At 56.4% G+C, this 26,715-nt stretch overlaps 1 protein-coding gene across 3 annotated transcripts; it reads left to right on the forward strand.

Moving 5' to 3' along the window:
• Window positions 1–17,443: 17,443 nt before the first annotated feature.
• On the forward strand, window positions 17,444–26,464 carry TLE5 (TLE family member 5, transcriptional modulator). Of its 3 annotated transcripts, none has more exons than XM_082331399.1 (7): window positions 17,444–17,601; window positions 18,127–18,224; window positions 19,730–19,793; window positions 22,237–22,281; window positions 23,897–23,959; window positions 25,480–25,554; window positions 26,237–26,464. In XM_082331399.1, the coding sequence occupies exons 1-7, from the start codon at window positions 17,575–17,577 to the stop codon at window positions 26,456–26,458; spliced, it is 594 nt and encodes a 197-aa protein (XP_082187525.1). In that variant the 5' UTR covers window positions 17,444–17,574; the 3' UTR covers window positions 26,459–26,464. The 3 variants fall into 3 exon arrangements, with proteins under 3 accessions (XP_082187525.1, XP_082187526.1, XP_082187527.1); XM_082331400.1 differs by having other exon boundaries at window positions 26,240–26,464; XM_082331401.1 differs by lacking the exons at window positions 22,237–22,281; window positions 23,897–23,959.
• Window positions 26,465–26,715: the final 251 nt, after the last annotated feature.

Here is a 26,715-nt window from a genome sequence, read left to right on the forward strand (position 1 = left end):
TCACACAGCCCCGCCGAGCCAGCGACGAGCCGGCGCAACCCAACCCGCTGCCGCCGAAAACAAGCGCTGACTGACAGCCGCCGGCGCCAGTGGCAGAGCGCGGCGGGGCGGCGGCGGACCGGCGGGGTGGGGCGCCGCGGCCAAGCGGAGCGCAAGTTTGGTTGGCCGGTCGGGGGGGAGGGCGCTCGGACGCGCGTTCCCAGAGCGGGGCGGAGCCGCCGGGCATTGTGGGACGGTGGCGGACCGGGGCGCCCATCGTGGGGCGGGCCGGGGCGGCGGGCCGAGGGCCTTGTGGCGACAGGGCCCCGTCGCGGCCGAGCGCGGAGCTGGCGCCGCGCTGCCCTCCCGCTCGCCGCGGCCCGGTCCCGCCGGGCCGTTAGGGCCGCGGTGGCCGCTAGGACGGCGGCGCAGGGCGGGCCCGCGGCCCTGGGCGTTGCGGCACTTCCCGCACCTCTCGGGGCCCACCCGCCATCTGGAGGTGCCCTGCGCCGCCTCGGCGAAGCCAGGCAGGCCTGGCCCTGCTCGGGGGAGGGCCCACCTCAGCTGTAGGCCCCGCAGACCCAGCCAGCCCGGCCTCCCTCTGCCGCCCACGGCTGCGGCAGTCCTCGCTGCAGAGGAGAAAAAAAAAACCTGAGGCACAGAAGTGCCAGGCCAGCGCTCCCAGGCTCTGGCTGCTGCTGTCTCCCGACTGTGTCCCACCGGAGCTGAGCCAGACAGGGACAGAGTCTGTTGGCTGAGCTCTCTGGATGCCACCTCTGAGTCCTTCCTCGCTCTGCATCTCTCCAGACGGGTCTCAAAGCTGTCTTTAACCCAGTTTTCCCCATTGCTTCTTCCTAGGTCCCTGTTGCCCTGTAAGAGGTACCCCAACCAGCAGCCTGATGCATCCCATCCAAGCCACGCCCACGTGTTCATCCCTTCCCTGCCAGTGGAGCTTTACCTTTTTGAGCAACCCTGCCATGCCCAGCAGGAACCTGCCCCCAGCAGAAGACCTGCCACCTGGACTCCCCCCACGCACACACCAGGTGTGAGCTCCTGTGGCTGCACACCCATCACCCTGCCTTGCATGGCTACCTGGGACCCCCCCCAGCTCCACTCTTCAGAGTCAGTTTCCCCATCACAGTTCATCCCCAAGCCCTCGAGAAGAGGGGTGGCAGCAACTGGAGGTGGGTGTGTCAAATCAGACCGACCGAGTTCCATCCCTGTATCCCAGTCACCCCAGGGCAGTTTTCCTTGGGTCAGGCGTTACCCACAGAGCAGCGAGCACTGACAGGGACTGGGGACCCAGTACCAGGGTGCCCCGGCCAGCCACGCGCTCTCCCCATAGCCCTCCATGCAGAAGGAAAGATAGAATTCTGGAACTTCAGAAGATTCCCTTTTCTATGGCCAGATCACACAGCAGCAGATGCTGCCAAAATCCACATGCTGCAGCTCCCACCTTCCTTTCAGATGGATGCCAGGGCTCCAGCTGTTACAAGCTGTACTGGGATGGTCGTGTATCCTGATTGAGCGGGGCCCCCTCCGTCCCAGCCCTATGGACTAAGTGCTTTAGTACATGCCTCTCATTTCAAATCTCTCCTCCCAGAAGGAGGGGAGTAGGCAAAGCAAGACCTCTGCATGTTCCATGAGGCAAGGTAAACAGATGCACACTTAACTCTCCAAACAAGTCTCTTCCCACCTTCCCCCTGCTTGTCTTGGTTTCTCTTGCTCCATCTGGTGTTGTTTCTTTGTCTCACTTTCAACCTCCCTACCCCTCAGTTTACTCAGTCTCTTGTTCTTCTTTTTGCAGGTGCTTCTGCTGGTGTTTTGGAGTCCTTACAGACACCCAGCTCCAACGCTGCCCATTCTGTCTGCCTGCAGTGTGTTCCCACACCTCCTGGGCTGGGCTCACTCACCTTTCCTAGTCTACTCTGCCTGGAGGACTGCATGTAACCAGTCTTTTTGAAGGTCCAAAAAAGAACGATAGAGCTGTTACATACCTGTCTTCCTCGTTACCTGCCTGGCTTGTGCTGTGGCTTGCCAGTCCCTACCTCATGGCAGTCTGGCTGGGACAGAAACATGAGATATTCACAAACAACAGGTTCTGTTTTCTACTTAAATTCCACCTGCTCCTCTTATACCTATGCTATTCCTGTGAGCTCTTGGCCTCAATTAAAAGAACATTCTAACTTTTTTTTTTTCAGTGGTCTCTCCATAGTTTGGCCTTTCACAGCACCAGTACTCACCTCCCATTCTTATGTTCTCTTGCTTTCTCTTCCAGATGCCCAACAGCTGAGAGAGGACTGTTACTCCCTCATTACTGATCTCTGGTAAAGAATGTGTAGTCATTCTGCTTTGGCAGCCAAAAATTATTCTAAAGACAGAGGTGCTCAGGACATCCAGTATCAAAGTCACAGTGGGCTGCTCAGTGTGACCTTCTGCCCTTTGGAACTCTACCTATGGATGGTGCTTAAGGAGGCAGAGAGACTTAAGTTTCTATAACTCCTGCAACACTGCTCTGACTTCAGGCAAGTCACTTAACCTCTTTGCATGTCCTCAGGCTGCAAGTGCAAGATAGATACTGTGTCTCAGGAGCATGCTAAAGAGTTATCTAGTTAGGATTGCTAGGCTGCTTTGAACCACAAGGTGCTATACGCTAAGGGCTATTGTTTTGGTTACCTTCCTCTGAGCAGGGTCAAAATCTAAACACCAGAACATCCCAAAGAAACTTTCACAGCTTGCCAAAAGAAAAGGAATAACAAAATTTGCATCCATCCTCTGGACCACTTGCTTGGTTCCTGCTGACAAGACATCAGTTCTAATGAATCCTGATCAAACTATCAATTTAAGAATGACAGAACTGCTAGTCTCCAAGCAACAACAGTCTGTCCACTCCTTCCCTTTCTGCCCTAACGGAAAAGTTTCAGTGCTCAGAGGGCTCACCCAGAAAACAGGAGACCTGGGATTTCCCTCAGCTTTGTCCCCAGTGTGCTGTGCAATTCCCTAAGCCCCAGTCTCCATTTCCCTGCCCCACCTGGGCTGCTGTGTCTGTAGTCTCAGATGTTCCTCTCCTTACCTTTCTCTCCCCTCACCCTTCCCTCTCTCTTCCCTCGCAGCCTCTCGCAACTGCTGCTGTCAGCAGATGTCACTGACTTCCAGGCATTCTCCCCAGTCCCCTACTGCTGCACGCTCTCCAATAGTATTTGCTCTGATCAGCAGTAGCTTGCCTAAGGAGGGGAGTTTCTGTCAATCTGTCTAGCCTCACCTCTATTTTCCAGCAGGCTGGCAAGGGGCAGGGGGGAATCCTTGCAGCTTTTGTGGCTTCCCAAGTTCTGCATGAAGGACTTAATGAGCAGCATTTCCCAGAGAGCTGATCCTGAACATATCAGGCCGCTTCAGAGCGGCCACTTTCACAACCTACATTTGCAGCAGTTAAAATAAGCACAAAGATGACCCCCAGTCATTTATAGAGAGGAAGGTCCCAGCCCTCGTAAAGGGTGTTCAGTCACCGGGCCCATCAGGATGCAAGCACACCTTGCTAGGTAGCATTGCAGACACTTCAAAGTGCCATTCTCTTTCTCCATTCTGGCCCCATTTCTTAGGTGCTTTTGAGTTCCAGATGCTTGAGAGCAGAGGGGAACAGGGACAGCCCAGCTGCATTTTGCTGCAGCTGCTTGATCAACAATTTAATTGAGAAAAATTTTCACTGCTTAAAGAAAGCAGCTTGCAACCAGACAATAGGAACTGCTCCCATCTTAATGCAGGAACCAGGTGCTCTGAGCACAGGATCCCCAGTTCAGCTGCACACATACACACGGGGATATTCTGGAAGCCAAGCACATGCCCCTTTCAGCACGTGCTTTGCTGAATCAGGACCCTGATTACATCTTCTGCTTTGCGATTATTTTGTAACTTGAACAACTGTTTCCTTCAGCTGTTGGAAAGAACTAGTTACTGCAATTCACCTCTCAGATGAACTCTCAGCAGCAGAGGTGGAGCAGGATTATAGATATCCCCCCCGCCAACTACTGGGGTGACGTTTTCTGTCAGCTGGAAGTGCCCTGGTGCCAGTCAACATTTTACAGCTGCTAGCTGCTGGAAAAACGCAGCATGCGGTTTCACTCCTCAGCGTCTCTCCAGGAACTGGCAGTCCCACGGAGCTGAGCTAGAATCTCATTTCCCAGGTTAGGAGGTGTCCAGTCCGTGATGGCTACCCCTTCCCAAGAAGCAGGATGGGAGGGTGGATCACGAGCAGGCACTGGTAGCTGTCTCCTAGTAGTTTGAAGGGAAGGAGAACGGCTCAGAGCGCACAGCAAGATCAAAACAAAAGGGGGAACATCACCAGGGAGAAAAGGGGAGGAGGAGGAAGCGGAGAGCTGGTCTGCAAGAGATGAGAAAGCGAAAGCGAAGACAGCCGGAGCCTTACTGTCACAAAGTCTTTGCCAGGAGCGGCCCACCGGGCGCTTCCAGCCCTGCGGCAGAAACGCAGCAGCTGACGCAAGCGCCTGGTTTAAGCGTCAGGCCCGAAGGGGAGCCCCTTCGCCCCGGGCGTCCCCCAGAACGGGCCCCGGCGACCGCGGCTCTTCACTGCCGCGCCTCGCACCCCCCACGGGGCCGGGGCCATCGCGCCGGGGCGGAGCGCGACGGTCCCGGGAGTCCCCGGGCCCCACGGCCGCGCCGGGGGGCGAAGGGCCGCGCCGGGGGGCGAAGGGCCGCGCCGGGGCCGCTCCCCCGGGCTGCGAGCGCGGCGGAGGGCGCCGCGGCCCCGGCCCGGCCCCGCCTGGTGCCCGAGGCGCGGGGGCGCAGCCGGGGCGGGGCCGCGCTCGGCGGAGGGCAGCAGCGGAGCGGGGCGGGCGCCGCGCCCCGCCGCAGGAGCCGGCGCCGGGCTCCCCCCGCGCAGGCCGCTTGCGAGCGCCCCAGGCCGCGCACCCATCGCCGCGGGACCCCGCAGCTCCGCACCTCCAGCCGCAGAGTCAGCCTCTCGACCGCCGTTCACCCCCGCGCCCTCCAGAAGAGGGGTGGCAGCAACTGGAGGGGGGGGTCACATCAGACCGACCGAGCCCCATCCCTGTATCCCAGTCACCCCAGGGCAGTTTTCCTTGGGTCAGGCGTTACCCACAGAGCAGCAGGCGCTGACAGGGACTGGGGACCCCGTGCCAGGGTGCCCTGGCCAGCCGCGCGCTCTCCCCATAGCCCTCCATGCGGCACTCCAGAGCCCGTACCCAGCTCACTCTTTCCACAGAACCACCTTCCAGCCAGCCAGAGTTTGATGAGCTGCCCCCAGCCCCGTGCTGCAGGTCTGAGAAGCAAAATACTTTCTGGATTGCACAGCAGAGCTTTGCTACCTGCTGGGCCCTGTGCTAGGATATAAGGCTCTCGTTAAAGCTGGGTGGTGGGAAGAACAGGACAGGACACAACACTCTCCTTTTTGATCTAGGCTTCATGCTGTTCACCATTTTCCATTAAAAAAAAACCACTTTAAAGCCCCTCCCAAGTGTTTCTGTAGCCTCACACCTGCTCCCCTCCTTTTTCATCCCTTTCAAGGTTTCCTGTCTCCACCTGCAGCAGTAGTATTTCCCTCATGACATCTTGGGAAGGGGTGGCATCAATTGGACACCACCCTGAGCTCTCATCAGCACTAATGAGTGGTCAGGACCACTGGGATCACTGAAGTAGTCTCTGGAACAGAGCAAAGAGAAGGGATTGCAGCAGCCCTGGGAGCATCCCTCATGCATGCAGCAGAGCAGTGCCACCAGCCAGGGAATGCAGGCAGCCAGGTCAGCCCCACAGGGCCAGGCAGACCAGCCACGAAACCGCCTGGTGAGGACTGTGCAGGGACTGTTGAATTCCTGGTGCATACAGGTGTTTAAGGAACAAAGCAAGGTGAAACAACTCCTACCCAGGTGCTTGGGAGAGCTCTTGAGCTATTTCTCATATATACATTTTTAAAATGAGCTCACAATTAAGGGCCAGATCACACTTTCCATCCAGCCTGGAGACCCACTGACAATAATCTGCAGGCTTAGGGGTGATGGCATCACCTACATCATTTCAGTTACTGGGTGGGATTATTTTTTTTTCCCCCCAAACAAAACTCATTCCCTCCCCAGCTGTAAACACTAGGCCTATGACCCCCATCCTGAGTTCCCCCCTTCCCACAGAGGTTCACCACTGCTCCTTGGAATTCCCCTCTCCTCTGCCTGCTTTTGCCACCCACCCTGACTCCTCTTTGGCCTGTCTGTCCTTCACCCCCATCCTTTGCCAGCACCCTGGGAGCTGCCCAAGTCCTTGAAAGAGCAACAGCAAGTTCCCACTGTCGTGGGACAAGAGTTACTCCAGCATTCAGCCCTTCCCTTTGGGCAGACTGAAGCAGTATGATGTGCAACCTTGCTGTGTCAAACACTCTCCCTACCTAATCTGCCATGACATTCAAAGCACATGGAAAGGCAAGTGCATCCCTTCCTCCCCAAGCTCTCTGCCATCACTACCCTGAATGGAGACACAGGTTTCTCTGGGAGGGAGCCGCGTGCCCAGTGCTTGCTCTGGGGCAGGCCACGACAGCAAGGCTGCATTAGAAAATGCCAGGGCCTTTGCATCATCTCGGCAATGCTGAGGACTTTCATGCATCGGTGGCACATTCTGGGTTCATGCCAGCAGAACTGGCACTCCTGAGAGCACAACCCAGGCACTGAGAGGGCTTTCTGATCCGAGAAGAGGAGGACAGAGGCAGAGCCATTACAGAGAAGCAGGAGAAGCCAGGGGCCAACAGAAAACGAGGCATGTTTTCCAACGGGGAAGAGGATAGGGTCACTGGGACCTGCAGCCAGGGGGTAGTCCAGCAGTGCCTACCAAGAGCCGAGGACAAAAATGGGTTGGTTCAGCCCATGCCAGACACCCACATGTGCCAGCAGGTCGCAGCTAGGCTTGTCTCACAGCACCTGATCCTGAGCACACCCCTTTGCCCATGGCACCCTGCAGCTGCCTTACCTCAGTCTGGCCAGCACCAGCTCCAGCCCTGGGCATGCATCCAGAGCCACGGGCCCAGCACTCCGCAAGGAGCGCAGGGCGCCCGCTGCCAGCCTCGCCTCCCACAGGAGGGCACTAGCAAGCCACAGGCCCGCAGAGATGCTGCCAGCCTGTCTCCAGCCAGCTCTACCGCTTTAACACCTCCTTCCCCTCCTGACCCTGGCGTTTCAGGCCAGGATCGGGCCCCTGACACTCTTTAACCCCCTCCTGGCCAGTGCATGGACAGCAGTTCCCATCACATGCCAGCACAGCTCTTCTAGTAAGGAAAAGGAAAGCGATGTATCGTCTGATAAATGAAAGTACCTTTATACCACTGTAATCGTGACAGTAGTTGCATAAGCCGGGACTCCCCCCGCATCAGCTCCTTCATCTCCTTCCCTGTGCTGCAGGTCCCAGTCTGTAAATGCTGCCCAGGAGGCCACAAGAGGTACTTAATAAGTACCTGCAAGGTGCATAAGGTCTCTTCCTAAAGCCTGAGCATGCCAGGTGTTATTACTGCAGAGCAGGTGTCAAATGTTTCAGCCTCCCCCAAAATTATTTTTACAAGCTCTTCAATTGCCTGTCACAGGAAGATGCCTCAAGGAGACTTGAGTTCTCTGAAAAGAGGGGGAAAGGCACCCAGATCAAACACGCTGACAAATACAGCCTGTGACAGCAATTGCTGTATTACAGTTTTTTAAACCTTAAGTTTCACATCTGGTTTGTCATGGCTGTTGTAGGTGGGCTCAGTGCACGGTAAATCAGGATAACAAACCTACATTTACCATGATCCTTTCATCCCCTAGGATCCCAAAGCACATCATTTAATTGCACTCAACCTGCACATAGATTTCATAAATAAAGGAATGATGAATTAGCACAGCTGCTGCAGCATTCACGCGAGTTACTAAGACACAATCTCCTTGTGCAATCAATCCAGCCTCACGCTTTAGTGTTTTGTCATAAATTGAGGTCAGGAAGAAATGTTCTCCGTACCTGGAATGCAGCGCTGCTAAACTAGCTGAGTACAGGGAGACACTTAAGGGTGTAGTAATCTGTCTTCCCTGTGCAAATCTCAGAAATCATTGCAAATATTCATTTGATGGAGCTCCCATGCAGTAGATGAGCACTGATCCTGCACAGGAGCAGGAGGAATGTGATATAGGGGAGAGATTATCTGCCTCACATTAGGCAGGAGGAAAGCCTGGATGATCCCTTTGACCTTAAAATTGGTATCTCATTACTCCCTTCGTCCAGCAAGGGAAACAGAGGAGAGAGGTAAGAGTCCTTGCCACGCCCATGACACACAGCGGGCCTGGTTTAGAAGCCCCTCCTTTGCCCATTCCAGTCTCTGCTGATCACTCCCTCCATCAGGTTCAGTCTGTATTTTGTATGCAGAAAGATTCAAATGCTGCTTCTGGAAACTAGTCAGCCCATGAGCCTCCTCATGGTCAAAGGGTCAGTGGATTCCCCTGGACCTCCTGACCGTGTTATAGCTTCAAACTTCCTGTTTATCTCCCACCAAATGCCTCAGAGACACCACCCAGAGCTAAGCCCTTCTCTGGAGCTTGATGCTGTCCCGGCTCTGGCCCGGGAGCAGGCAATTTCAGGCATCCTTGCCATGTGCTTCCTCGTCATGCCTCAGCTGCAAAATCACTTTCCTGCTTCCTGCGAGGAGTGTGAACTGTTCCTTGCACTTTGGCTGGTAAAAAGGATGATAATTACCCCTAATCAGTCTGCAGCAAAAACACAGGCCACAGCAGAAGCGGGGGGCAGCCACCATGAGGAATGGAACCCAATGTTTCCAAGTCACTGATAAAACAGGATCAAAGAGGGTGGAAATGTTTTACCAGCTGTAAAAAGCCTGCCTGGACCAAGGCTCTTCTTTGGAGAAAGGCCCTTTCTGCCCACAGGCCATCCTTGGCTGGGACCTGTGCACATCCATGGGGCAGTTACTCATTTTTCTTCTTGGTATAGGTGGGGAATTTGGCATGAGGTTCATTTTTGCCTCTGAGGGCAAGCAACAAGACAGTTTCCCCAGGAAAAGAGCATAGTAATGTGGAGATATGGTCTGCTGCCCTGCATGGGAGCTGAGCTGCCAGGGCTCTGCTGTGTCCTGTCATGAGCACCTGGGTGTCCCAGGGGACAGAGCAGTCAGGGCTGGGCGGTGATGGGGGCGAGGGACAGCACTGCAGAATGGCATCTGACAGGTGCACTGCCAAGGCCGTGTTCGCAGGGTGGGCAGTGCCACGCTGCTGGCTGCTGTAGGTCTTCCTCACCTCCCCACGAGCCTGCACTGCCCAGGACCCCAGCCCCAGGTCACTGCCATTGAAATCGGGGGAAGAGAGCGCTGGGCAGCACATGGGCTGGGCTGGGCAGCATGGGGATGTGTGGCAGATGAGCACCTTCAGGACCAGGCGAAGAGACACCAGCAGGTCACCCCAGGCTGTCCCAATGCCATGTGCTGGGCAGCCTCTGCAGCAGCACAGGTACTGCCAGGGCACTGAGAGAGTAGCACACGCTTTCTGCCAGCTCCCGAGGTTATCAGCTGCTCCTTGGAGTTCAAGACAAAGAATGATCCCACAAAGCCACCCCAGCCAGTGCAGGGCCCCAGTTTGGTGGGGGAATCTCAGTGACAAGCAGTGAAATCTGCCAAGGGATGCAGTGGACAGAGCAGCTGTTGCACCAGGACCCTGCGCTCGGTCCCGGCTGAGTGCAGGAACCTGCTGGTTTCTTCTTCTCAGCCAGGCAGACAGTGCTGCAGCAGGTACAGCGGGACCGACTGCAAGAAGCAGCCCAGCTTCGGGGTTCAGAGACAGCTCCAAATTATCAATTGAGTAAGGCGTCAGTAACTAAATCAGGAGCCTGCCTTGTGTTTGCTGTCCAAATGCCGCACCCTCGTGTCAATTCCCAGGACAGTGTTTAAGTCAGCAGTTGTAGTGGAGGGGTTTTGCCTCCCTGGTCTGCCACCACACCTGGCAGAGCAGAGGAGGCTGTGGGTGACTGCAGGGGGTAGGATCAGATCCCGGGCTTAATACCTGTCCCTGACACAGGCCAGCAGCAGACATTTCAAGGAGGATGTGAGAAATATGACAATGGACAGGGGGGCGCATGCCAGGGGACACGGCTACACCCCCGTGGGATGCAGCTACCTGACCCCAAGGCCACGGCACTGGTCACCACCAGTGTCGTAAGGACATTTCCTACCCGGGCAGTCGGCCGCCCGCCTGGATGTGGCAGGGCCCAAAGGCCCTGTGCCCAGCAGCCCAAGAGGTGGGCAAGATGGCTGCTGGCTGGCCATCCCGGACGGTGGCATGGGGGACCCGTCCTCCGTGGGACACCCCCACGGCTCATTCCAGCCCTTCACTGCAGCAGGGAGATTTGTATGGCTGATAACGGTGGCAGCGGGGAGAGGTGGGAGGTGGTGAGGGAGAGGAGGAAACAGCCTGTGTGTGAAAGAGAGACCACAGAGACAGATTGCTTATAAATCACTCCTGGGCCTGCCAAGCCCTTGCCAGGCATCTGGTAGATTGCGTTATGCTATCTGGAGAAAGTTTAATATAAAAAGCCAATAATCCCTGTGATAAGAGGGGTGATAAGGGACAGCGTGGCCTCGAGTCCCACAGGAGATGGCCTGGATATGGCAGGGAGCCAGGGCCCAGCGTCCAGCCCCCTACCCCGCCATCCCTGGCACCGTGACCTCCCCAGTGCCTCTCGCCTCCCCAGGTGAAGCTGGTCAGCCGGGCAGGGAGCCAGGGCCCTGGCCCAGCCACGGCAGACGGCTGGTGAAGGGGTGGGCCGTACCGTAGGAGTGAGCTGTACTGTAGGTGCTGCATGGACAGCCTGGTCCCCAGGCCCTCGGCTGTGAGATCTGCCTCCCTGTGAGCCATGAGCACCGAGAGCAAACCAGGCAGCCAGCAGCGCTCCTGCCTGCAGGAGCCGCAGGGCTGCAGAGGCGTCTGAGCGGCTGTATCACAGTGACTCCTGGGAGAGGGAAGGGGCAGGGGCAGGCGAGGGGCTGTCAGACAGCTCAGCAATGTGGGAGCCTGGTGCCAGCATGCCAGCCCCCTGCCAGCCTCTGCTCTGGCCCTTGGGCATGCTGCTGGAGTCCTGCAGGCCCCTGACGTCCCTGGGGGGCCTGACCTGAGTCACAGGCAATGAGTCTGTGTGTGGCCCATCACAGCAGTCTGTGGAGAGGGGAGAAAGCCACCTCTGCCCTGGGAGAGCAAGGCTGCATCATGAGATGTGTGGGAATGGCCCACAGGCAACCCACCCAAGGGATCCTGGCTGAAACATGCTCTGTGAAAATGCCTCCCTTGTCCCAAGCACCTCTCCTTGTGCCCCAAGAGATGCTAACCCTTCCCACATGCAGTCCCTGCTGACTGCCTGCAACAGCAAACTGCTGATTGTAGGGTGCAAGGAACCACAGAAAGAGAAACCTAAATGTAGTCCTGAGAGGTTGAAGCAAAATGCAGAATTAACCCCTGCAGCTTCAAAGCACTGGAAACCATGTGGTTCCACATTAAAGTCAGCAGGAAAACTTTGCACAAGGGTTCTGCTGCTGTGCGCAAGTCATCGAGGTCAGGCATGTACTCGGCAGAGCTGCCGGTGAGCAGAAGCATGCAGCTCCTCTGCCCAGCCCTGGCCAGAGCCAAGCTGCAGGGCTGGGCGCAGCAGGAGCCGGTCCTGCTGCCTTGCTGCCTGTGAAAATGGGCTGGAAAAACAGGGAGGGTGGAAGGGGAGAAGCCTGTGAGCACCAGCAGCGTGGCACGGGCTAATAGCCTGCAAGCTGCCGACCACTGTACCTTATAAAATGCCTCACAGATGTCTGAATATAGGGTGGCAGTGGGGGATGGCACTCTGCAAAGCCAAGCTTTACATCCTGGGGCGGGACTGCGATTTGTTAGCAGCTGGTGTACGGGTGGCAGCTGAAGTTTAACGAGTTTGGTGGGTCTCAGTCCTGTTTCTACCGGAAAGAGTCCACAGCATTCAAACCACAACTGAGAAGAGAAGGAGGAGCCACTGGCTGAACCACGCCACCTCCAGCGAGGTCCTGTCCACACTGTGCTGAGGCATGCAGTGCCCAGGGCAGCCCAAATTTCTCAGACTCGATCCTGCAAAGCACTTGTGTATGTGGTCAGCTTTAGGTGTTGGGAGTCAAGAGTCATCCTGAGGCGGGGGGGGCAGAGGAAAAAACCTTCCTTGTCTCAGGACCTGAATTGCTGCTGTGCCTTTTTTATTTCTTCCTCTTTAATTCCAGATAAAAGAGATGGTATTCTCAGGGTAAAAGCAGGATCTTAGAGCTTATATTTCCATTGCAATGACAGCATGACTTCCACCTTGTGTCCAGAGCTTCACAGAAGAAAGTGTCTGTACAGCCTCTCTCCCTGAACCAGTGCTGGAGTGGCATATAATATCTGAATAATTTACAAAGACTCTTCATTAAACAGATTTATTTTTGGCAGCTTTGTTAGACTGCTCCCTTTAGGAACAAATAGGAAGTTGCTCTGGTTTGATTAGGACATCCCTGTACGAACCCTTCCTGCTGAGGCCAGGGACTGGGACAGCCTATTGCTCCATTAGCAATGCTAAATATAAACTCCCGGTCCCGGGTAACCAGGCTCCAGCATCAGTGGGCAGGCAACTTGGCGAGCAAGAATGTCCCTAGACACGCATGTCACGGGAAGTGGGAGCAATGGCAGGATCTTCCCTCCAGCCCCTGCGGGCAGGAGACCAGCATGGAGGCATGGGAGAGGTCCAGTCCTGCACCGGCTCTGAGCAGGAGACTGCTCCTGCTCTCCAGCCAGACAAGCCCACAGGCTTGGGCAAGCTCAGGATGTGGTGAAAGGCAAAGCTCAGCGTGGACACGGTGTGGTACAACCTGAGGGCACACGGCTGCGGGCAGACACGAGGCCAGCAGGCATGCCACGAGATCACCATGCATACTACAGTGCCTTACAGCGATGCTAAAGGCAGGCACGGCACCTTCCTCCCTGGAAGGCTGATGCCAAGCAGGGTGCCACGGGAGAGGTGGAAGTGGCTCCTCCAGCCCCTGTGTCCTGGTTGCCCTGGCCTGGAGACCCCTTTGCCAGCCTCCCACACTAAGCTGTCAACGTCAGCAGCCAAGTCCCTGGCTGCCCTCTGTGGCCCCTCCAAAGGGTGGTCAGGCTTCCCTAGGAGCAGACACACTCCCTGGAAACCCACCTGCAAGCTCAGCCCAACCCCGACCCAGTCCTGGGTGCAGCAAGAGCCTGGCATGACCTTGCTCCTGACCGAAGTGGGGGGGGGGGGGGGGGGTCCACTTCAGCTGCAGCTTTCCAACATTGCTGTAAAACAGCCTCATAGCAGACAAATGTTGGTTCTTGGAGAGCTTCTACGCATGTGCTCAGAGCTCCCTTCCTGCACTGGAAAAACCCTCATTTCCTGAGCCAGGTCTGAGGTGGGCTGTGGGAATCCCCTCCTTTTTCTGGGGTGTGTTTAAGGCAGGCTCCTCCACGCGCTGTTTTGCTGCCATGCCCAGGCCATGTTCACCCTGCTGACACATGCAGGCCCACTGCTTGGGCAAGGTTATAATTCCCCCTTCTTCAGATGCAGACACATTGCCCGGCTGGAGACAGGCCCATTAAAGAGTCATTTACTAGGCACAAGCGAGTTTGTGTTCCCCTGGATTGGGATTTGCCAAGATTATACCATAAAGTAGTGTGTTTCCTGGAAGAAAGTAAGGAGATTAAAAAAAAAGATAAAATGGAACATTTTGTAGCCAGCATAAAAGCCAATAAAGGACCATTTCAATTCCCGCTTGGAAGGGAGCAACTGCAAGCTGTTGCAAAGAGAGGGGAAGGCAGCGCAGGGCAGTGTGAGCAGGGCTCCTGTGCTTTCACCGTGACCAAGGGATGACTTGACACGCACGTTCCTGTTACGCCCCACTGCTGGGGAGCCCGGCTGGGGCCAAAGCTGCCAGCAAGCTGGCAGTGCGGCTGCCCAGCCATTCCCCCCATCACGCGCCTCAGAGAGGCACCGCGAGCCCTTTCCGGAGGCCGGGGTCTGGGCTGGGGTGCCGTGTGGCAGAGACGCGGAGGCTGTGCGCAGCTGAGCTGAGGAAAGCTTCACCCTGGCAGCCCGGGGCCTGGGAAGAGTGCCTCTGCCTCATCTTCTGGGACATTCAATCTACTCTTCTAATTATTATTGTTGTTTAAAGAAGTCCATCAACCACAGGAAGAGCCCGGTCCTCTTTCTATCAAGGACAAATGCTTTGGCAGTACCATTGTTAGGAATACCTGTTGTTTCAGGTTGCTACGTGGCAACTTCGCTGCTTTATCTCAACTGGAAAAAATTTCATTCAAGTTAAAGAAGAAATTATAAAATCTAGATGAGCAATGAAGGGGTGAGCTAGAAAAGGAGAGCAGAGATGCTACCAGGCTTGGCAGGCAGACAGATATTCCCGAGTGTCTCACAAACGTGTGTGTACATAGCTAAAGGCAGCCACCACTGGGTGAAGACTGTGCCTTTGGCCCCGGCTGCCCTCCTCGTCTTACCTGAGAGGACTGATAAGGCAAGACATCCACTCTGGAGGTCTTGTCTCAAAGTTTGTCCTGCTCTACATCATGACCAACCCCTGCAATATTCTGGATGGGAAGATATTAACACATACCAACTGCTCTGCAGGCACAGCATGCCAGATCATCCTTCAGCACCTCTAACATGGGCAAAGTCTGTAAAATGGGAGAAACAACCTGCCGTGTATTTAGGGGCCATCTTGTCTTATGTGCATGTACAACATGTTGCACAGGGCAGTTGACATTGTGGTTTAGGTCTTTAGCTGCTGCACGAATACACATAATCTGTTCTTCCAAACTAGCAGCAAACATGAGCCTCCTGACCCACACATATGCTCAAAGGGTGTTTTTTAACTAAAGGGTTTAACTAAAGTTTTTTAACTAAAGTTAGTTAAACTAACTTCTTAGAACAACACAGGAGCCCTTCTGCAAATGAAACCGGAGCAGTCTGAATGGTGCAAACCTTGCAGGCAGCAGCCATCCAAGAGGATCCCAAACTCCCATGCTCCCCTTGGGATGAGCTGGCCCAGCCCAGAAGCTTCTCAGTAGCCACACACACGGGATCACAGTGACACCTTGCACCAGCATTCCCACTGCAAAGTGCAGGAGAGAGCCCACAGCCCCTGATTTCGAACACGTGATTTAAAGTACAGCATTTGCATGCTGCACATTTCTTCTGGACTTAACATAGTCATCTCTATAATAGATACCTAATTCCCATAATGGAGTGGGGGCTATTACCTGCAAGGCCAGTCTGTTCTGTGCTGGGGGCCAAGGACGATACAGCTCTCAAACCAGGCACTGTGTATCTATCCGAATCATCACTTAGCTGACGGCCAAACCCTTCTGCATCCCACTGTCCCTTCCTTCCCTGACATGGCAGCAAGGTGACAAGCCTGGCATGGAACACAAGACATGCTCCAGACTTGCTCCAGTGCTTCCCACTGAAGGCAGAGCTCACCAGAGAGGCAGGCCTGAGCTTTGCAAGGAGACAGCGGTAACCTAGTCTGGTCTTCCACACATACCAATTACAAACTGCATCTCACTGCCCTTGTGCAAAGCCCAAGCTAGGGTGGCTCAGTTTCTCTACATGTAAAAAGGGGACTAGGATGCTGACCAGCTGCGGGGAGACTGTCTACCCTGTTTTCCAACCCTTATTCTGCAGGGACATAAAGCCTGCCTGCACTATTAATAATCCTTGGCATGAAGCTGTCACAGTTTTCACTAATATGGAGATGTTGAAGTGAAAAAGCTACTGCACAATATGCAGGAGGTGTCACGATAACTCAGCTGCTATATTGTTATTTTTAAAGAAAAATAAATACCCCAACAGCCCAGGCTGCATTGCTGGAGTCATGAGGCGTAGGGTTTTATTTTTAATCAGAAAATGTACTGATTTTTAAAGATAGTCACAGAGCAGCATCTGAAATTGATGAAAGCTCCCTGTGCGCTCACACACGCCAGCCGTGTTCCTGCCCGTTATTCTCAGGCTAGTTTCCAAGGACCTGATCCCACCTCAGCTCAGGCATATTTGTGTGTGTGGCTATCAAGAGGCCCCATGGCCACAAAGTCCTTCCAGCAATGAAATCTGTGGCTGATTTCCCCACCTCTCTGCTCTCTGTGGGGATGCAATCAATCCCCCAGGACACAAACGGCAGAGTCTGCTCCTCAGGCAGCAGGTTTAAGACCAAAGTTTGTATACAGAGCAGAATTTTCCATTGTTTGGAGATGGGAGGTTTGTTTAGGGCCAGTTGCAGGTGAATTCCCTTGCCTTTGCCTTCCCTCCTGCTCAGAAAAGGCAGGGTTGAAATAAAGCAAAACAAAACCCCTGTGTAAACAAACCCTGTTCTCCCGCTTGGGGAAAGATGTGAAAATGAGCCGCATCTGATGGCGTTCTCTGCATTGCTGGCACAGTTCACATCCTGCAGTGTCACATCAGGTTTAAGAACCTGTAAGAAACTGGAGTGGTGGCTTCATTAACAGCAGAACTTCCCTTTCCCTCTGACACCATGTAATAAAGATGCAACACCAGGATCCACATGAATTATCTTCACTGCGTTGGCCAAGGCTCTTCTCATCAAGAGAGCTGCGAAAGGCGAGAAGCCTCATCGCACAGCGAGACCCGGCACTGTCCAGAGCTCCCGTGACCTGGTGCCAGGGCCTGCAGGTACCGAGGTTTGCCCTACAAACCTCTGCCGGACTTCAGTCCCAGAGTTACCCCGGTCCAGGGTAAACCCAAGGCCTCTGCAAAGAGCTGCTGCGGCGGCTCAGCCGGCTGCGCCTCGGACCTCGGGCCCCGCGGGGCAGCGCTCCACACCTCCGCTGCTGTTGAGCCTGGGGTCCTGCCTCGGCACCCGCGGCGAGGAGGGGCGCGGGGAAACGGGAGCGACGTCCGACAGCCCGCAGCACCGGGAGGGTGTGGGGGCACGGGCAGCCCCGGCAGGACCGCAGCGGCCAGGGCTCAGGGTGAGGGCGCGGAGCCCAGGGCACAGGGAGGAGGCGCCGGTGGGGGAAAGGCCCGGCCCGCCCCAGCCCCGTGCCCTGCCGCGCCCGACAGCGGGGCGGGGGAGCCGGGCGGCCGCGCAGGGCCTCGGCCCGGAGCGCCGGCCCCGACCCCGGGCCCCCGCTCGGCTCGCGCGGCCCGGCCGAGCCCCGCGCCGCCCGCCACGGGGAGGGCCGCCAGCAGCCCCGGCCGGGCCGGTGCCCGCGGCCGCCGGCGCCGCGCGGCGGGGGCGGGGACCGGCGGGGGCGGGGGCGGCCATGGGCCCGCCCGGCCCGGGGAGGCGGCGGCGGCAGGTGGTGCCGAGCAGCCGCAGGACGGAGCCGGAGCCGCAGCCGCCATTAGACAATAGGCGCCGGCGGCGGGGCGGCGGGAGCGGCGCGGGGCGAGCGGCGCGGCCGGGGCGGGGCGGCCGCGGGGCCGGGGCGGCCGGGCCCGGCGCGGACAAAGGCGGCGGCGCGGGGAGCTGCGGCGGGCGCGGGAGCGGGCGGCGGCACCACCGGGCCGCTCCGTGCGGGGGCCGAGCCGCAGCCTGACATGATGTTTCCACAAAGCCGGCACTCGGTACGGCGCCGCCGGGCGCGGGAGCCCCGCGCGGCCGGGGCCGGGGCGGCGGCGAGGCCGCGGGGCGGGGCCGGGTGGCGGGGGCCGCGGGCCGGCCCGGGGCGGGGACCCCCCGGCCTCACTGTGGCGGCCCCGGCGGGGCCGAGGTGACCGAGCGCCTCCCGCCGCCGGCAGCGAGAGGGCGGGGGTCTCCCCGCCCCGCAGCCCCGGCCGGGCCCCGGGCCGGCGGAGCCTCCCGGGCCGGTGCCGAGGGGCGGCGGGGCCGGAGGCGCCGCCGGGGAAGGGGCCCAGGCGCCCGCGGCCCCACGGGTGACCTTGGGCGCGTCCGGGGCCTGAACGCGCCGGCCCCCGGCGCCCTCCTGCCCCCGGGCCCGGCCTGCCCTCGCGGGGGCTCTGCCCCTGGTGCGGGCGAGGCGGCCCGGCCCGGCCCGGGGCGGCGGGACCAGGGCGGGTCGGGGCAGCTGCGCGGGTGGGACGGGCAGGCTGCCTGCCCCCCGCCACCAGCGCTGTCTCCTGTTGTTCAAGGGCTCCTCTCACCTGCCGCAGCAGCTGAAGTTCACGACCTCCGACTCCTGCGACCGCATCAAGGACGAGTTCCAGCTCCTGCAGGCCCAGTACCACAGGTACGTGCTCCCGTGCGCTGCTGGGCCCGGCCCGGCTCTGCCCCGCAGCCTCCTCTGGGCTGGCAGGCGGCGGCACGACGCGCAAGAATCGCTCCGATTCTTCTGCTTCGTTGCTTCGCTGCACTGCATGGAATGCCAAGGAGGGGACCCAGTCACGTAGCTCGGGTCACCTTTGGCTAGAGGAGGACCCGAGGCAGGGGATTAGTCGTGTCCACTTGGGAGCCCAGCAAGGAGAACATGCATCTTCCCTCTCCAGCCAAGGTCTTTCCTCTGAGCACTGCTTGGCCAGGACCGTGCGGAGGCTTGCCAGGCCTCCCATGTCTTGCTGGGAGTTTTCCTCAGTTCTTCTCACTGGCTGCCATTCTTGGACAGCGAATGCTGCATGAAGCACTTAAATCCAAAAGCTTCCGCTTTTGTGCGGGTGTGTGTGGAAATACTTCTGCTGACCCAAAAGCTGGCTTGTGACGGTCTGTTGCTTTGTGTGTGTGCATGTCTGAAATAAATGTGAAGCTCTTGGGTTAAATCAACTGGGTGATGCCCTCTGCCACGGCCTGGCAGGCTGCGAGGCGCCAGTTGTGGCGCATGCCTTGGTGCCGTGCGGCTGCGACTTCCCTGTCTGCCTTCCCCCAGCCTGGACTCTGCTGGGCGGCTGGGTCACAGGTTTGCAGTGGTGTCGTTCTGGCAGGAGCAGGCAGAAAAACTGCTGGGAAATGGCTGTTTCCTGGTGTCCCCATGTCTCTGGGCAGTGCCAGCAAAAGAGTAGGGGAGCCCAAGAAACATGCCTGCTGGAAGGGAGGCTATCCCCCCACTCCACCCCCTTGGACTTAATCTGCTCAAGAAGAAGCAGGTTTTGTGTAGGTGAAGCTGTTTCTTGTTTGAAACATAAAACCGCAGCACATGCCGGCTGCAGTTGCTCGGCTGGTGAGTTGGAGTCTCATAAAACGCTGGGAGCAGCGGCACTTTCTCTGAAGGGTGTGAAGAACCTAGGGGAGAGAAAAAAATCCTTTCTTCTGGAGTGATGTGCTGCACTTGGCCTCCCCCCACCATCCAGAAATGGATCTGGCTTTGGCTTTGAAGTTGTATTGGAGCATCTCTTGAGTGCTGCAGACAGGCCTGTGCTAGAAGCTGTCCCCAGCTGCCAGCAATCAGCTGAGGAAAGGCAAACCCTTCCCTGGGTCACCACCTCTGTTTCTGCCCAGCTTTCTGCTTCCTGCTGAAAGGATTTGCCTGGGGGAGGTCAGTGTCCAGCTGGTGGACAGCCTTGTGCTGCTTCTTCTGAATGTGTGTTGGTGGGACTCCAGCTAGGAAGGTGAGAGCAGGCTCTGTTGCGGTCACCGCTGTGCCAGCACAGCACGGCCCAGCTCCGACCACCCCTTGGAGTCTGGATGGTGGTGTTCAAGAAGCCAGCCTGGCCAAGATGGGGCTGTGCAGGAAGCAGCTGCTCCGTGGCAATCAACTCTCTCACCTCCTGTTTGTGGTTTTCTTACTGTTTTCTGGCTTTTCAGCTTGAAGTTGGAATGTGACAAACTAGCCAGTGAGAAATCGGAGATGCAGCGTCACTACGTCATGGTAAGGACCGGCCCTGGCAGCTGAGAGCACATGGGTGGCACGGGTGGGGACTCCAGCAGCGAGCAGGTGCCTGTGCCTGGGTTTTGCCTGGCAGGGAGCCTTTGCCCCGTGGAGCGGCAGGTCTCTAGGCAAGGCTGGCATTGACTTTTCTGAAAGCGGGGCTTTTTTATATTTTGTGTTGTCTGCATGCAGTGGATTGTTGAAATGCAGGGAAGTAGCAGAGAATTGTTGGACATAGAAAACTGATGGGCCCGGTGGCTGACTGCTTGATGGGTGGTGACGGGGTCCTTGGCCTTGCCACTGACTGGCTGCTTGACCTTACTCCGTGTGCCATGTGGGAAGTGACAGCTCTTATGCACCTGAGAAGGAGCTGCAAGGTGCTGGTGTGCAGGCGTCTGGGGACTCTGGAAGAGTCATGGTCAGTGAAAGAAAAAGCAGTGCTCTGATAAGTTGTGAAGCTGGGAAACCCCGCAAGCCTGGTGGGAGTTGGAAGCTGAAACCAGCTGCTGTGTGAGAGTTAAACCCTCTGCGCCTTCTCATGACCGCAGCAGCCTTGCGGACCCCTGGTGCAAAGTGCTAGCACGTCTCACCAGTGCATGTGTCCCAGTACAAAGTGTGCAAATCCCAGGGTAGTGCCTGGTAAAGGCATGAGACCTGGTGCCACACGTGGGCAGCAGGCTTAGCTGTAACTCTCTAAAGAGAAATCCACCAGGAAACAGCCATGTTCTTGTAGGCAGGGTGATGGTTTGCCTGACAGGTAATGCCTCTGTCTTCCCATGTGTGGAAGAGCCCTTGTAGCAGAGGAGAGGGGTGCCAGGCAAGGCTGTGGTCTGTTCCTTTCCTATCAAGGAGTTAACAGGAGGTTGTGATACTCTCCATAAAGATGAGGTGGTGCCTGCTTGCCAGCTGCTGCACCTGCCCTGGGAAGAAGAGATAAGATGTAGAAATTAATACAGCAGCTCTTCAGAGGAGCGTTAGGACTTTAAAACCAGAAATGAGGGAGCTGGCCCCTCCATCCTCCTGTACTGCCTGTGTGTCCAGACTCCGAGGCTGTGGGGGGCAAGGCGTGCTTGGGGCTGGGGCCAAGGAGAAGAGGTCACTGCTTTCCTTGTCTGTTAATGGAGAAGCCTGCCCCATTCTCACAGATAAATGATTGCTTCCTGAGCCTTGCAGCCTGCATGGAGACTCATCTCCAGGTGTGGCTGAGATATATTTTTTTCCCCTTAATGCTGACAGTCACCAGAATTGATTCAGGTTACTGTTGGCAGCAGAGGGGAAGGGCTATTGCTTGTTGTGCAGCACTCGAGGCTTTGCGGGCACAGCAGCTCCTGCCTTGTCTGTGTGGCTGAGCTGGAGTCGCACAGAGCTGCTGTTGCTCCCCACCACAGCGAGTCACGGGAAGTGAAGAGGAGGGTTTCTGTGAATGTGCAAAGCTGCTACAGCTGCTCTGATTTTTGAATAAGTCACAATTAGCAGCTTGGGGGTCGGGCTCCTGCTTCCTGCTTGGTCTTCAGAATGCAAAGAAGCCTCGAGAGCCAGCAGCAGTGTTAGAGCAGACTGAGATCATGGCGATACCAAGCTGGGCGCTTCTTAGACTTGTGGCGTCAGTACCAAAATGCCAGTGATCTTCTCCTTGAATTAAATGAGCGCAGATGTGGATTTTTCTTTCCCTTTGGAAGAATCAGGATTGCAGCCTGCAAGCTGGTGGAGGAGATTTCTAAACTCTCAAACATCAGCCTTAAAACAGCTTTTTCCAGGGGTCAGGAATTGGCTTCTCCTGCCAATAGATTGCTCTGTAGCTGCCTGTTGCTGCTGTGTGGGGGTTTTCTGGGTGGGTTTTTTTGTGTGGTTGTTTTTTTCTTTTTTTTCCCCACACAGCTTCTTCCCAAACAGCTGGAGCTGTGTGCAGCTGGATGTGTTACTTGCTAGATGAAGCCCAGTTGTGATCTCTTCCATTTGCTGCTGAAGCAGCCATGTGGGCTTTAGGATATTGGCCAGGCAAAGCTTGTAGAGACAGGCTGCCTCTCTTTAGGCTGTGGATATGGAAGTCTGTGGAGCCCTGAGCCTTTTTGCAGGTTTGAAGGAGCATCACTCACTCTCACCTTGATGCAGACTGCTGAAAGGTTTCTGTGAGGGGTGTTGCATGGGGCCCAGTCAGCAAGTTCCCAGGTCTCCCATCTGCAGCATTGTGAGGCTGGAGCAAGGGTGGGCAGGGAGCACCTGGGCTCAGTGCTTCTGCCTTAGACCTGGAGAGGGTCTCTGTCTGTGTTTGCCTCCTGCTGTCTTTGTTTCCTAGGGCTGGGCTCTTCTTCCATCCTTGCCCAGCCTTTGTAGAAGACCTTGCTAGGAAAGCAGTAGTAGTTCCCAGCACTGCTGTATGGCGCCTCTTTACCTGGTGGAGACTTGACTTATTTCTTTTGTTCTCTTCTCCCCTGCTCTACAGTATTACGAGATGTCCTACGGGCTGAATATTGAAATGCACAAACAGGTAGGGGGAAGGCATTTCCAAGTGCTCTAATTCCTGTGGAGGGTGGGTTGTCTGCTGTGCTTTGCCCCCTGTCACTTCAGTGGTATTTCATGAACTAAAATGCCATGAGCCTGTAAAACATTAGAGCTGCCTTTGAATTGCAGGGACCCCCCCACACACACACCTCTCAGGATCGCAGAGCTGGACTGAGGGCTCCCACCCTGGGCTGTGGGCATGCTCTGGTTCTCACCAGGGCCTAAATAGATATTTAAGCGCCGGACAAGGCAGTGCAGGCAGGGTGTGGAGCTGGAGCTCAGAGTTGGTTAGCAGACATGAGCCTGGGGTGGAGGGTGGGAGATGACCCTGGGTCCCTCCGAACCCTCCTCCCAGGCCCCGGGAGGGTTCCTGGCCCTGGTGTCTTGCCTGGTGTCTGAGAAGGCTTGTGATCACCCGACATGAAAAACACCTTTGGCTCCCGCCAGGCTCTTGCTGCAGTCAGGCCAGAGAGCACTTCTCTTGGGCTGTGATTAAGTAATGCGATGGCAGACATTCTAAGAAAGCCTCCTTGTGATGGAGATGACTGCAGCCTAGATAAGTTTGCTCATTACCCTCACTGCTGGTTAAGTTGTTAATTATCCCCAGTGGCTAATTACCTGTGCTGTTAACAACATGAGCCTGCTCTGAGTCTGACTCTATCTGGCTTCAGCTTCCAGTCACAAAGTCATCTGTGTGTCATGGCTCAGTTATAAGCATCTTAGCACAATTCTGCTCCCCACAAAGGCACTTGGTGCGTCCGATCCCATCACCCTTGTTGGTAAGCCCATGAGACTGGCTTCCCTGGAAAAACCTGCATCACAGTAAAGGATCTGAGCCACGAATCCTCACTGCTGTCCCATGAACTGTCTCCCAGCCTAGTCCACTCCCCTGTGGTGCTGGTGGGGCCCCCTTGGCCAGTTTTGGTGCATGCCTAAACCCTTTGACTCTGTATTTCTTTTGACTCCATTGGAAAGTGATTTGCTGGTAGCTTTACTCTTTCCCAGGAGAAAAGCATTTAACACCTCAAAATTTGCCATCTGCTTGTATGAGGCTAGTGAAGAAGCTGCCCAGTCCCTGTGGTCTCCCCGAATAGCCCCAGTCCTGCAGCTTGGCTGCAGGGAGGCTGGCAGTGGGTGAACGCTTGCCTTTGGGGAGGGGGAGTCTGAGGAGGCTGAGCAGCTGGTCTCCGGGGCAGAGTGGGGGTCTTCGTGGCAGCAGCACGTGTGTCTGTCTGTGTCTGCATGGCAAATGTAATTCAACACATCCCCACCTGGGTCTATAATAAGTTTCCTTTCTGGTTGCTCCTTACTCTGTTAAATGAATATTGGAGACCTGGAGAGGGAAGAGAATATTGAAAATCTGCTCTTTGCAGTCAGCAGCATTGATTCATTTAACTATGTAGGGAGGGGCCTTGGGGGCGAGGTGATCCCCCCGTGGCACCAGGACACTGCCAGCATCTTTCTGAGGGGAGTGTGTTTTCTTAGGGCCGTTGGGGTACTCAGGCCCTGCCTGGGGAGGGGGAAGGTGGGGCAGCTGGTGCTGAGGGTGGTCTGTCCTGAGCCACCTGATGCCTTTCCTCTCCATTCTTCCCACCTTCTAGGCTGAAATCGTCAAGAGGCTAAATGGGATTTGTGCACAGGTTCTGCCCTACCTTTCGCAAGAGGTGAGTCCCCTGGCTCAGCCTCTGCTCTGGCTCAGGGGTGCATTGGCATGGGGGAGTGGAGGCCCCCATCCCACTGCGGAGCAGCGAGGTGCCACAGCCCTTCCTCATGGGCAGCTCCTTGCCCCTGGTCTGGGAAACCTTGCCGCTTGCTCTCAGCCCCTGTGCAGAGAATGAGCCCTTCAAGACAGGTTTGGCCTGGAGGCCTTCAAGCAGCCCTCCCCCAGGCACTGTGCAGTGGCTAATGTGCCCATCCGTCCCCTTTGTTGGGGGCTGTGGACAAAGGGGCTCTGTTCTCTCCTGCCCATGATTCCTGAGGAGTCATCGACCACTTCTGTGGTAGTGGGAGCTTTGGGTGGCTAATTGGGGGAGGGGGCCGTTTAAAATAAATAACCTCCATATGGTTCCTCCTTGAGATCTAGTTCCTCTGCCTCATTAATTAATGCAGCTGATGGGCTCCTCCTACTCCCCTGAGAAATTAATTGGGAGGGCCTGGGAGTTCCTGCCTGAGGCAGGAGGAAGATGAAGCACCTCTAGTGCTGTATCTGTCCGTCTCCCCACACAACCCTGCAGAGGCTAAACTCTACAGCTGTTCCCATGGCTGGTTTTTTTTGGTCAGGACTAGCTGTGGGATGGAGGCTGTGTTTCTTGGTCTGGGTTAGCTGTGGGGTTGGGGGATAGGCTGTGTTTCTCCCACCCACCTGTTCTCGGGGAAGACAGAGTGGCTTGCTGATCAGATCAGAGCTGCCTAATAACTAAGCCACGACTAAACCTTTTGCATCTTAATGCAACCTCTTTCCCCTCCCCAACCCTGTCCTGCTGCCAAGACGAAAAGAAAAATCCAGTTGCTGGAGTGCAATGGGCAGGCCTGGTGTTCGGAGACCTTGTGCTCTCAGAGGAGCAAGTACAGTTGTCCTTTATTTTTTAAAGTATGTATGTGATACAGCTGTTTTTCCTGACTGTGTTTGGAGCAGCTGTGCTAGGCTCTTCCACTGCAGCATCTTCCAGCTGCTGCAGTTAGGACCCAGGATGTGTCCCAAGGAGTGGGGAGCTTCCCAAAAGCTTCTGATTTTAGGACTTGTTTTGTTTGTTACAGGGTCTTGTTTTGTGTCAGGTCTGGGTAGGAGAGGGGAGGCAGGGTGAGAGGCATTGCTCACCTTAGAGCCCTTCTGGCCCAGGATCGCTGGGCCTGTGCAGAGTGGGACAAGGATGGGAGTAAGAGAGGGACCTGCTTAACCCTGTGGCGAGGAACTGGAATGAGACAAGCATGCGTCCTTCCCTGCTCCTCGCTACTGTGGGCCTCAGTGGTTAAGCTCCTTATCACAAATGAAGTGTGTGCAGGTGTCTCTAGCTGTGGGGTTAACCAGCCTGCCTCTGTGCCCTGACATCTCGGTGTTAGCAGCTGAGATAATCTGCGCGCACGCGTGTGTGTGTGTGTGTCGGACCCAGCAGGGCTGGGTCCCTGTTCTCCTTCCCTGTGATACTAGAAATGACCCTGCATTCCTCTTTTCTCTCCACACCAGCATCAGCAGCAAGTCCTGGGAGCCATTGAACGAGCCAAGCAGGTTACGGCACCAGAACTGAACTCCATCATCCGTGTACGTGATGCATGTTTTGTTTGGGTTCAGAGGGACGGGAATCTGTGCCTTTGGCCTTTGAGACAGAGCTGGGTAGGGGAGTCATTACCGGGGATGTGTCCTGCATGCTGGGAGCAGGCTGCTCCACATGCAGTGGATGCTGGGATGAGGCTGTGAGCGCTGGGCTGGCCCTGCTGGCCTGGGGCTGGTTTTGTCCAGACTTGTTATGATGCAGGCATGGGTTTGCAGGGGAGCACAGATTCCTGCTCTGGCCCAGCAGGGTGCAAGGAGAGGAGCTTTGGTTTTGAGCAGGAACCACAGCAGCTCCTTGACATGAAAACACCATCTGTTCTTGGTCAAGGTCAGGAGGGCTTTAACCGCATCCTTGGAGCATGCCAGAGTCTGAGGCCAGATATCCTGTGGGCTAGGGGCTGTATGTCCTGCTGAGGACACACTATTGAGTCTTCTCTTGAGGCTGTCACAGCCCAAGGACTAGAATCTGGTGTTTTGGGTTTTTTTTTCTCCCCCCCCCCCCCACCCCCCGTGAGGTGGCGGTGCTCTCCAGGACCCTGAGGTCCCTGGTTTAAGCTTGGCTGCTGGTAAAGTCTGTCTGGGCAGCCCAAGCCCTTGGGTTGGGTTCCAAGTGCACTCAAAATGACAATATCCCTCTCTTGTCTTCCTGTCTGTCCATCATTCTCTACAGCAGCAGCTTCAAGCTCACCAGCTGTCGCAGCTCCAAGCCCTCGCTCTGCCTCTGACTCCGCTCCCTGTGGGCCTCCAGCCCCCGTCCCTCCCCGCTGTCAGCGCTGGCACCGGGCTCCTCTCACTCTCGGCCTTGGGATCCCAGGCTCACCTCTCCAAGGAGGACAAGAACGGCCATGACGGGGATGCCCACCAAGATGACGATGGGGAGAAATCAGATTAGAGTGAATGGGGGGCTGGGGGGAGGGGGCTGTCTGGGGGGTGGGTGGGGCGGGTTAATGCAAGATGCAGTATCTCTCTCTAGTTGCTGCGCAGCAGAATCGCAGGGGCTTGTGTTTGGTGGCAGCTTGCCAGGCCTGTTCCCATGGGCAGCAGCGCCTGGGGGATGCCCCCACTGCCTTCCCAGCGGACAGGCTGCTCTGCAGCAATGCAAGCGCCATAGCAGTAACCGTGTGGCCGATTGTGCTCTCCCTGTGCCCA

Source organism: Platalea leucorodia (assembly GCF_965183815.1).
Source record: "Platalea leucorodia genome assembly, chromosome: 21".
Lineage (NCBI taxonomy): Eukaryota > Metazoa > Chordata > Aves > Pelecaniformes > Threskiornithidae > Platalea > Platalea leucorodia.